This window comes from Hemicordylus capensis, chromosome 6 (genome assembly GCF_027244095.1).
Source record: "Hemicordylus capensis ecotype Gifberg chromosome 6, rHemCap1.1.pri, whole genome shotgun sequence".
NCBI classification, from domain to species: Eukaryota; Metazoa; Chordata; class Lepidosauria; order Squamata; family Cordylidae; genus Hemicordylus; species Hemicordylus capensis.
The window spans coordinates 124,445,171-124,456,640 of NC_069662.1; the positions used below are offsets into that span (position 1 = coordinate 124,445,171).

Sequence of the window (11,470 nt, forward strand, 5' to 3'; positions counted from 1 at the left end):
AGCCCCGGGGGAGGGGCAAGCCAGGCGAATCCCAGGAGCTGGGTGGCTGGGTTCTTTGAACTAGGGATGTGTGGATCGATTTGGGTACAAATTGATTTGTACACAAATCTAGCTGATTTGGGTGATTTGGAGACAGAACAAATCACCCCTGTGGTCCATTGGCTAGATTCGGGTCCAAATTGAATTGCACCTGATTCGATTAGAATTGATTTGAGATTTGGATTCATCCTGTTAATTCCACAAGATCCCCCGCTTTCATTTGACGGGGGGGAGGCTAAGCTCTAGCCCTTGTAGAAGTGGAGTTATGGAGCTATTTTCCAAGTGTTTGGATTTTTGGGGTGTATAATAACTTTTCTTCAATGAATCCCTCTGAGGATTCATTACACACCAGAGAGTCTAAACACCTCAAAAAATCCTAAAATATAAACTGAGTATCCAGTGGCTTGTGGGTTGGGGCGTAGTTGGAACATGGGATGCCACTAATCCCCCCACCCGCAAAGCAGTCGGGTCAAAATGAACAGAAGAAATGAAGGTGTATAATGAAGATAACAAAGAATCTAAACACTTCAAAAATTCCTAAAAAATAAACTGAGTACCCCAATGTGTGTGTGTGTGTGGGGGGGGGTGTAGTTGACACATGGCAGTTGATAGTTGGCACTGTCCAATGACAGTCAAAATGAAAAGAAGAAACAAAGGTGTATAATGAATCCTTATAGGGATTCATTATGAGGAAAAGTTATTAGACACCAAAGAATCCAAACACTTGAAAAATAATGACCGAACATTTTGCTCCATAACTCCACTTCTACAAGGTTAGCTTTTTTTTTTTAATGAGAGCTGGGGGTTAGGATAGGGCAACTTCAAATCACCATTATTTCCTATGGTCGAAATATACAAAACCAGTAAGAACTTAAAAAATACATTAGAAACCAAACAATTTGTGCACATCCCTACTTCAAACCTGTCCACCCAATTATAGATTCACCCTGTCTGGATAATTTTAAAAAACAAAACAAACAAACAAACAAAAACCCAGCAGCTAAAACAATAATAAAATCTCATTAAAATATGCTGAGTGGATTGTGTGGACAGCTCAAGTCCCCCTCTCCCCCCAGCATTCCTAGTGACTTCTGAAGGTGGAATGGAAGGTGGCAATGGGAATGATCCACATGGCAAGCTGTTCTGCATGTTAGGACTACTGCCTGGAGTTTCTAGTGTCCATCATATGCTGGCTGTAATGTGTATACCAGTTCTTAATTAAAAAACACACACCAAAAGTCTAAACAGAGATGTGAGACTGTGTGGCTAATTTCCAGACTAATGTTGTACTTGTGGAAATATGTTGCAGTAGCATAATGATTTTATGCTAGCTGTGCTAAATTGGAAGCTTGTGTTCCAGACTAGTGTTGCATTGGCACAATAGATTGGCATCTCCTGCTGTGAAGCCTCTTCCTCATATACGTTGCAGGGAATTATACAAAGACATTAAAGCCCCTGCATGCTAGCCTGGAGTTAAGGTTGCACAGAACTAGATGCCCACATTCTGTCCTGCTATCCTTGTTGTACAAACACAGTGCTTGTGCAAGTGGAGCAAGAGTGCAGGAAATTGTGCAGCTATGAACAACTGCTCTTCGTTACCTTCTTGCAAGTGAGCAACTTTGTCCATGGTGCTAGCAGTGTTACTTTGGATGGGAGCCTGTGATAATAAGTGCCCTAGAAATAGAATTCCTAACTCTAGGAAGCTGGGGGCCTCTGCACTGAATGGAGTTTTACCATATGGGCTAAACTTCTTCTATTTATACTAAACAGAGTATGTATGTTCTCATATTGCATAAAATACAATGAAAGCAAGACTGAAAAAGCAGAAATAAAATATTCTTCCTCTTGATCCCCAGACATTCACTTCAGAGACCATCTCTTTTCAACTGGCAACTGAACTAGCATAATAGTATCTTCAGCAAGACTTATTTTTGTTGCTTTTCATGTCAAATTGAAATTAATAACTGCCCCCCCCCCGCCGCCCAGAAAGTTGCATTGTTCAATTAACTATCATTGTTTCAAATTCAGTTCAGTGTTAGAATGAATAGGAGGATAACTTATGGTCTGCACTGCTCAGTCATCCCGAATCTTTGGATTTCAGCTTTGCAACAGATCCTGAGTAGAAATCAACCAAACATTTAATAGGGGTTGTGACAGAATGGCCGTCAGTGTACATGCAGCTGATGTGACATTTGAGTTCTTATCTAGTGGTAAAGGTAAAGTCTGCCGTTGAGTCGGTGTCGACTCCGGGGAACCACTCCTGTGGCTTTCTTTTGGTAGAAGACAGGAGGGGTTTACCATTGCCATCTCCTGTACAGTATGAGATGATGCCTTTCAACATCTCCCTATATTGCTGCTGCCCGATATAGGTGCTTCCCATAGTCTGGGAAACTTACAAGAGGGGATTCGAACCCGCAACTTCTGGCTTGCTAGTCAAGTCATTTCCCACTGTGCCATTAGGTAGTTTCTAGTGGAGGACTAGTAAATTTCTGGGAGACATTAAAGTAGACCCAAATAATATATTGAAGTGGTGGGGCAGCTCTTTCCCTGTGGCCTAGTCCCACACAGCTCTGATAACATTTGTAAAATGGAATAATGTATGTTGGTAAATGGCTTTGTTCCTGTCCACAGTTGACTCTCCCAGCAGTTTATACCCCACTTAAGCAAACATTGAAGTATCTTGCAACTAATTCTCGTAAGGGCTGCTGTTAGAAGATGGGCATTTACATTGTCATGACTGATTCATGCGAATGTGGAAGTATATGGAATGATGTTTGCCAACCAAGCTCTAATGTTAGAATAAAATTATTCATACAAACATTCTAATATTAGAATAACACAATGATCAGTAAATTCTCAAATAATTCTGTGCAACAATATTTGAAATTACAAGGAAACAAAGAGAAGTGATTACGGACTGGGTGAAGGGAATGGAAAAATGGGCAAGTTAAAGGGCTACTCAACAAATAATAAGAAACATTGATTACTTTTCCATAATGGTTTGACTTGTAATGAGAAAGCAGGATTAAAACCTCTTACTTGTTGAGTATTGCACATTCAAGTTCCTTTGCAGAAATTGTCTTATTAATTAGTGTTTCTTTAAAATAGTTTTAATATTGTAGCTGAAACTGTTTTTCTCCAACAGACTCTACCCCCTTTAGGAGTCTCGCTTCCTGAGGTGCGTAATGTAAAAATGTTCACGGATTGTAACTAAAAATAAAATAAAAATTGTTTTGGTATTGTGGCTTTCTGTTTGCAATAAGGTGCATTTTGGGGCTGATGCAATATTTTTAGTGGTGACCATCTGTACTCAGTTATACACTTGGAAAAGTAGTGGAGGAACACATTTCTCATTATGATTTTTTTAAGGATTAATTCCCTGCAGTGATCCTAAATAGCTAACAATCAAGATTAGTCTGGAACTGTAAAAAATTAACAAGCCTTTCAGGAAGATTGGTAGGTATGCACAGAAGAAGTAGCCTTCACTCTTGGGTACTTCATGAGGCTTTTAAACTAGAGCAGCAGAAAGGGTGTCTCCTAGTGATGCTAGGCCTTACCTTATCAGCTCTGAGGATTCTAAAAGGCTTGGACTCCTCTGGGCATGGAAGGTAAGTATGGCACTGGAATATCCTACACTGTGCTGTGTGTATCTCCCAAGTATTTCTAAAATAGACCTTGAGCCCAATGAAAGGCAAATGATGGTTCCAACTTGGGTTCTAATTGGAATGGAATTCTACCCCGACCCTAAGCAATCAGTGTTGTTTTAATCCTGCACTTTAGGGCTTCAGCCAAAATGTGCTCTGGCTCAAAAGCCTGTGCTCTAGTTTCTGGGACATTTTGAGCTGTGTCACAGATCTTTCTGGGACTCTTAGAGGGCTAAAACCCTTTTTGCAAGAATGATTTAGATAATATATAGGAGCCAAGAAAGGCAGAAAGGTTGAGATGACTTCTTGAGCTGTTAGCTGGGTTGATATTTTGTAGTATGCCTGTGCCAGGGTTTCCAAGGCAGCAAAGGAGTTCTGCAGTCTCAGGCACTTGGTACAAAATTCACTGTATGCATAGACCCTTAGGTGTATTGGGGGGGGGCTAAGTATCCCCTGATTCTTCTTCTTGATTCTTCTTCCTGAACAAAGCCAGCATTAATAGTAGGAGGGCTGAACAACCTCGGTTCCTTCTACTGAGATCTAAGAGAATAGTGCTTTGTGATGCAATGTGCAAAAATGACTCAGTGCATCATGGATAAAATGAAGCTGAAGTTTGGGGCTCAAAATGAAAATAATAGGTAAATGTGGAGCAAACAGAAAATGTCACTGGTGCATTCTCTTATAAAATGTGTGACAATATCTGAGCTAGCCAGAAATGTTTAGTGCGTGCAAAATCTGCTTGTAAGAGAAAAAATCCAAGACTCTGTTGTGGGGGGAAATAATACTTTTAATTTTTTTAAAAAGTCTAAAAGTTGATGAAAAAACAGAGCAACTAATGCTGCCAGCCATCAAAATGTACATTAGCTTTCAATAATGCCTTATTGAATAACTCTCACTCAGCATTGCCTGTGTACATGAGACAAAATGATTACAGTTACATCAATCATTTTGTATGTCCTAATAAAATAGTCATAAAATAGAACATATATGCCACCTGGAAAATAAATACCTGCATTTTGCGTGTCATTTATTTTCAATAAGTGTCAGCTTTATCTCCATTTTGATATAAGAATATCACACAATCACCTTGAGATTTTACTCACTTGCTTTTGAGAAAGTGCCAAATATGTTCTGATGTTCTGATTTTGTTACATTGCTTTAGTTTGTAATACTGCTAAATGATTACTTTAATTACAAAATAACTCAGAATAATTTCTGTGTTCATATCACCCCTTCTTAATTATTTTTGTTCATTTCTGTTCTGGTAGGTTCCTTCTGTTCCTTTTTGTACTTTTGTAAATCACAAATCTAAAGACACAACAGGGATTATATGTAAGTTGAAATGGCAAGTAATATGGAAAAGAACAAGTAAAAATAACTTGAAAATAGAATTGAAATAAAATAACTGGGAAATGGAAATAAAATATGAAATAAATGAAAGATATGTGGTGGGGAGAGAAATGAAAAATAAACAACCCTGAAATAAAATCTCATACAACTGGAAAAAGATCAGGTGGAAATAAATTGGGCCTACTATTTAAAATATATAAACTACTACAGGACTTAACAAGCAATAGGAATTATGTGAAAAATTGGGACAGTGAGTTAGGGTGGCTGCTTGGAGGAATTTATGGGTTCTTGGAAAATTCTGAAGTTGGCTTCAGACTATATATGATTTTCTACAGTTTGGGAGCTATAGTTAAAATTATTATATTATATTATATTATATTATATTATATTATATTATATTATATTATATTATATTATATCCAGAGAGGAAGCTCTGTTTGTCAATTGTGGCAAAATCAACCCAGTCTTCTGTTTCACCTTAAAAACAAATAGATCTTTGAGGTGATGCAGGATCCTTCACAACATGAGTTCTGTGTTCGCACAGTAGTCCCTGCAGAAGGATTTGATAACTCCTCAGAGCACTCTCTAGCTCCATGCTTCCCATACAACACACTATCTTTGGCTGAGCGCCCTTTGGCTTAGTTCCTTCTTGACCGGCATTGCATGTGCCTTGCTTAGGACTTGCTCCCTGGTTGTGCTTGGTTCCTGAAAAGAAATAGAAAGTTGTTTTGGCTGGATTTCATGGACTTCGACCATGGTTTGCTAAACTTTAATCTTTGCTTAACATTTTGGACTATATTTCTAATTTTGGACTGATGGACCCTTTTAAAAGTGTTCTTCCTGTGCCAGGATGCTACTGTCTTCAGATAGATATGATAGGCTTTTCCTCAGCTTAGGGGAAGACCGCATTGTCTGTTCTTGAAAAATGTACCTGTCTTTCTCTAGACAAACCAGAAAGAGTAGAGAATTGCATTTGAGTGCTGCGTTGTATGAAAAGGGTTTGTGCCCTCCAGCTCTAATGCCACAGTCCTCATTACCATCTACATCAATTTCGCCTGACCATCTGCACATGAAATCAATGTCGGGATCAAGGCATTCTCCAGATAGAACCTCCCATACAGTATCCACTAAACTGGAGTGCTCCGAAGATGTTTTCAAGAAACCCTGTGATGTATCGAGAGAGGACCACCACAAGCACTATATGAAGCATCAGGAAGCAAACTCTCCATCCCATTTGGCATCCAATGATTGAAAGACTTCAATTTCTTCAGCAGCCCCTATTATAAATACCATCAACCTTGAGTGCAACTATCTGCAGATGCTACATTTGAGTATGGCCAAAAATCTTGAAGAAGCTGAGTCCTGCACACTTGTAGGTGCTATATCTTTACGTCTCCACCGCAATCGAACCAAACCAAGCCTGGTCCATGATGGAGTGGTTTGCCACGATTCAAGGGGCTATGCTTGTAGATGGGAATCTGGTGAGGATTTCCATTTACAAGCCAAGGGTAATCCTGACATGAAAATGCTTCAAAAGCATACCCAGGTTGTGGCAAGAGGAGCATATAGCTAGACGTGTCAAGGAGATAACAAAAAGAAAATCTATAAATATATCAGAAACAGTAAGCCTGCCAGGGAAGCGGTTGAAACCTTAGATGATGAGGGTGTGAAAGAGATTATTAAGGAGGATAAGGAGATTGCAGAGAAGCTGAATGAGCTTTTTGCGTCTGTCTTCTCGGCGGATGATACTGACCATATACTTGCTCTGGAACTGAACTTCTCAGTCTTGGAGGCTGAAGAACTGAGCCAATTTGAGGTGACGAGAGAGGATGTTCTAAACTGTCTTGAAAAACTAAAAATTAACAAATCTCCAGAGCCAGATGACATCCACCCAAGAGTTCTGAAGGAATTCAAATGGGAAATTAATGATCTCCTAGCAAAAATACGTAAATGGCCCTACAATCAGGCTCTGTACCAGAGGACTGGAAAGTAGTTAATGTAACTGCGATTTGCAAAAAGGGTTATGGGAAACTACAGGCCAGTTAGCTTAACTTCTGTGGTGGGTATGTTGATGGAAAGCATACTTAAGGACAAAATTGTTAAAAGCATAGAACAGGCCTAGCTGAGTGAGAACCAGCATGGCTTCTGCAAGGGCATGTATTGCCTTACTAACCTTCATGTGAACAAAGTTGATCCAGTTGACATAGTATACTTGGGCTTCTGATAACATTTCCCACTAAAGGCTCTTGAGTAAACTTAGCAGTCATGGATCAGCGGACAGGTTCATGTGTGGATTGGTAACTAGTTATAGGACAGGAAACAGAGAAGGAATAAATGGATAGTTTTCACAATGGAGGAAAGTAAGAGGTGGGATCCCCCAGAGATCTGTACTGGGACCAGTGCTTTTTAACTTGTTCATAAATGATCTAGAAGTTGGGGTACGAGGTGAAGTGGCCAAATGTGCAGATGACTTGAAACTATTTAGGGTAGTGAAATCCACAACAGACTGTGAAGAGCTCCAAAAGAATCTCTCTAAACTGGGGGAGTGGGTGACAAAATGGCAAAGTGGTTCAGTGTAAGCAAGTGTAAAGTGATGCATATTGGGACAAAAAACCCCAGCTTCACATATACACTGAGCGGTCGGTGACTGACCAGGAGAACTTGGGGTCAAGGTAGACAGCTTGTTGAAAGTGTTGACTCAGTGCATGGCAGCTGTGAAAAGGGCCAACTCCATGCTAGGGATCATTAGAAAGGGGACTGAAAATAAAAATACTAATATTATAATGCCCTTATACAAATCTATGGAGTGGCCACATTTGGAGTACGGCATACTAATTGTTCTGGTCACCATATCTTAAGAAGGACATTGTAGGACTAGAAAAGGTGCAGAAAAGCGCAGCAGAGATGATCAGTGGCCTGGGGCACCTTCCTTGTGAGGCAAGGCTACAGCATCTGGGTTGTTTTAGTCTGGAAAAGAGGTGACTACCAGGAGACATGATAGAGGTGTATAAAATTATGCATGGACTAGAGAAAATGGACAGAGTTAAATTTATCTCTTTCATAATACTAGAACCAGGGATCATCCCAAGAAAATGAACACTGGGAGATTCAGGACCAACAAAAGGAAGTACTTTTTCACACAGTGCATAATTAATCTATGGAATTCGCTGCCACAGAATGTGGTGATGGCTTTAAAACGGGCTTAGATAAATTCATGGAGAACCGGTCTATCAATGGCTACTAGTATGAGGGCTATAGGCAACCTTCAGCCTCAGAGGCAAGATGTCTCTAAATAGCACCAACATTGAGAGAGAGGGCATGCCCTCACCTCATGTCTATGGCTTCTCAGAGGCAACTGGTGGGCCACTGTGTGAAACAAGGTGCAGGACTGGTAGGCCTTAGGCTTGATCTAGCAGGGCTGTTCTTATGTTCTTAAGTCCCCGTAGACAATACAACGACAATTACTTATATCATTTGCCTAGGAGGGACAGTCTTCAGATCCCTGTGCAACTTAGCACTCTACATAAGAGGCTTGGATAACATCCATGCAGACAATCTCAGCAGGCAGACAGGAGTTCTTCAACAACACGAGTGGAAAATGAATGGGACAATTCTCTGTTATATGTTTCTTCAATTGAGTACACCCTAAGTGGACCTCTTTGCAACCACTGCCAACAAGAAGTGCGAACTTTACTGCTTCAGGGGAGGTCTGGAGAAAAGATCACTGGCAATGCTTTCTAAATACCATGGAAGGGTCACATGTTCTATGTGTTCCTCCCTTCCCTCTACTGTCCAGAATACTCAGCAGGACCGTACAAGTCAAGGTGCATCATACCTCTTAGTGGCCCAGGCAACCATGGTTTCCTCTCACTTACTATGGGAAGTCATGATTGCGTCCCCCACCATCAAGACTTACTCTTTCAGGCAGGCAATCAAGTCTTCTACCACAGTTTATGGACCCTGAACTTGACCATGTGGAGGCTGAACCTTTAGACAACATCTTGTTGCATGAGTGCCTCCACAAGATATAATTATAGTTGCAAATGCCAATGGTTTGTAATTACACCAAGAACAAAGGCTTTAATCCCTCACAGGCCTCCATAAGGCAGGTTCTGCTTTATCTCACCCATCTAAAGCAATCGGGCCTTTTTAATTTTAATCTATTAAAGCTCATGTGGCTACTTTCTCAGCGGTAGACCCAGGCTGGAAAGCGAAGACTTTTTTCCCCTCACCCAAACGCCAAAAGATTTATTAAGGGAATTACTAATTCGTTTTCCCCAATATGGAAGCCTGTTGATCCTTGGAGCCTCACTTTTTGATTCACTCCACTCTGACAGAAGCTCTGTTGGCATCAGCGTTGCTTAAGTTCCTTACTCTCAAAACAGCCTTCTTAGTAGCTATCACCTCTGCAAGACAGGTCCATTGACTTAGCTCAGTGCCTTAATAACTGACTCCATTTTCCAGATTCTTCGCAGATAGTCGTAATGAGGACTGATCCTTCTTTTACTCCCAAGATAGTTTCCAGTTTTCACATCAACCAGGACATTGTGCTTCCCATTTTCTTTATGAACCCTCACACACTTCTTGAACAGTCTCGTCACTCTCTAGATGTTAGAAGGTCACTTTTATTCTATATGGACAGGACTAAGTCCTGTCGGAAGTGTCATATACTTTTCATTCCTCGGGTCAAAACAAAGGACATTCTGTCTTTAGACAACAACTGTCTCATTGGCTAGTGGAACGAATATTCCTCTGCTACAAACAACAAGGGGTTAAGCTTCCTACTATGATTATAGCTTATTCCACCAGGGCAATGGTTACTTCTGCAGCTCAAATGTCTGGAATTATTTTTATAGACATTTGTAAAGCGGCTACTTGGTCCTCCAACTTACCTTTCATCAAGCATTATGCTACAGATATCCGAACAGCCCCTGAGGCCAGCTTTGGGTGGGTTGTTTTTTAAAAGTCTATTTAGTGGCTTCCTTGTAGCTCTCCACCTTCTTGGTGAGCTTGCTAGTCACCCATGTTGTGAATGATCAGCCAATTTTGCTAGATACACAAAGTGTTAGCTAGCAGGCAGACACAAACAAAAGAAGAGGCTTCTGTATAGGTATATACATAACAACCATTGGAGCATAACACTTTAGATCAGGCCTGCTCAACTTTGGTCCTCCAGCTGTTTTTGAACTACAACTCCCATAATCCTCAGCCACAGTGGCCAATTGCCAAGGATTATGGGAGTTGTAGGCCAACATCTGCAGAAGGGCCAAAGTTGAGCAGCCCTGCTTTAGAGTAACACTTATTTTTGTGAAGTGGGCTCTAGCTCAGGAAAACTTGTGGCACAATAAATGGGCCGCTAGGTGCTGTTCAGTTCCAATAGGATTTCCCCCCCTGAATAACCTAAATTACCCTTTTCAATATGCAGTTATGTGATAAATGGCCAGAGGACCACACAGTCCAAAGTCAATGTGAAAGTACTTGGGTACAAGTCTTCAGGATGGGTACAAGTCCAGGATGGGTACAAAGTACTTGGGTACAAGTCTTCTGGCCGTTGAGAACTAGAAAAAAGCTCCTCATAAACCGATAGATAAAACTGCAGGGAATAGAAATCACATACCCCACTAAAGGAGAAGCCACTAGCTGACTTTCCCCATTCATTGTCTAGCTCCCCTTAGTTCGCTTTGCTGCTAGTTTTCCCTAGAACTTGAGAGGTGAGAAGCAGAGGAACTAGATTATGTGGGGAACTAGGCAAAAATGGAGAAAGGCGCCCAGTATCTTATCCTTCACTGGGGCATACAATTTCTATCTTCTCCAGGTTTCTCTACCTGTTAAAGTGGAGTGGGGAAGCTTTCTGAATTCTCACTATTCAGAGCTCTTTCTTGGTGGGAAAGTCCTCACGGTAAATGCAATATACAGACAGGCTCCTAATCATATAGTTAGATTAAGCTTGGTTAGGACTTTATAAGGCAAAACCAGCACCTTGGAGCTGTGCATAGAAAGCAATTTTGAGCTGATACAAATTCTAGAGCAGGGGTTCTCAACCTTGGGCCCCCAGATGTTGTTGGACTTCAACTCCCATAATCCCCAACCAAAGGCCATTGGGGCTGGGGATTATGGGAGTTGAAGTCCAATAACATCTGGGGACCCAAGGTTGAGAACCCCTGTTCTAGAGCATTAATGTAATGTTCTTCAGGTGGTTCATACCATTTGCAGCCTCCAACAACTTCAAGATAGGCCAATTTGTACATTACAGTAATCAGATTCCGAGTATATTCAGGCAAAGGGTAACTTTAAGTCCTTTCATGTCCTATGTCTGAATTTGATGGCGTTTGTCTTCATACAACTTTGCTCTGAAGCCTTTCTTGGTTCAATTGTTGCATTTCATAGTAGCAGAAAGTCTGTCCCCTTTCCTTACTTGACAGCAGCAGAATTAAATT

At 40.8% G+C, this 11,470-nt stretch overlaps 1 protein-coding gene across 5 annotated transcripts in view; it reads left to right on the forward strand.

Moving 5' to 3' along the window:
* Positions 1–11,470, forward strand: part of DGKB (diacylglycerol kinase beta) — a 418,263-nt gene that overhangs the window by 135,999 nt on the left and 270,794 nt on the right. For 4 of the 5 annotated variants that reach the window (XM_053261933.1, XM_053261932.1, XM_053261934.1 and 1 more), the window contains one exon: positions 3,185–3,217. The exons of the other annotated variant lie outside the window; for it this stretch is intronic. In XM_053261933.1, the coding sequence (XP_053117908.1) occupies positions 3,185–3,217 (33 nt within the window). The remainder of the gene's footprint in view (positions 1–3,184; positions 3,218–11,470) is intronic. 5 annotated transcript variants of the gene reach the window in all.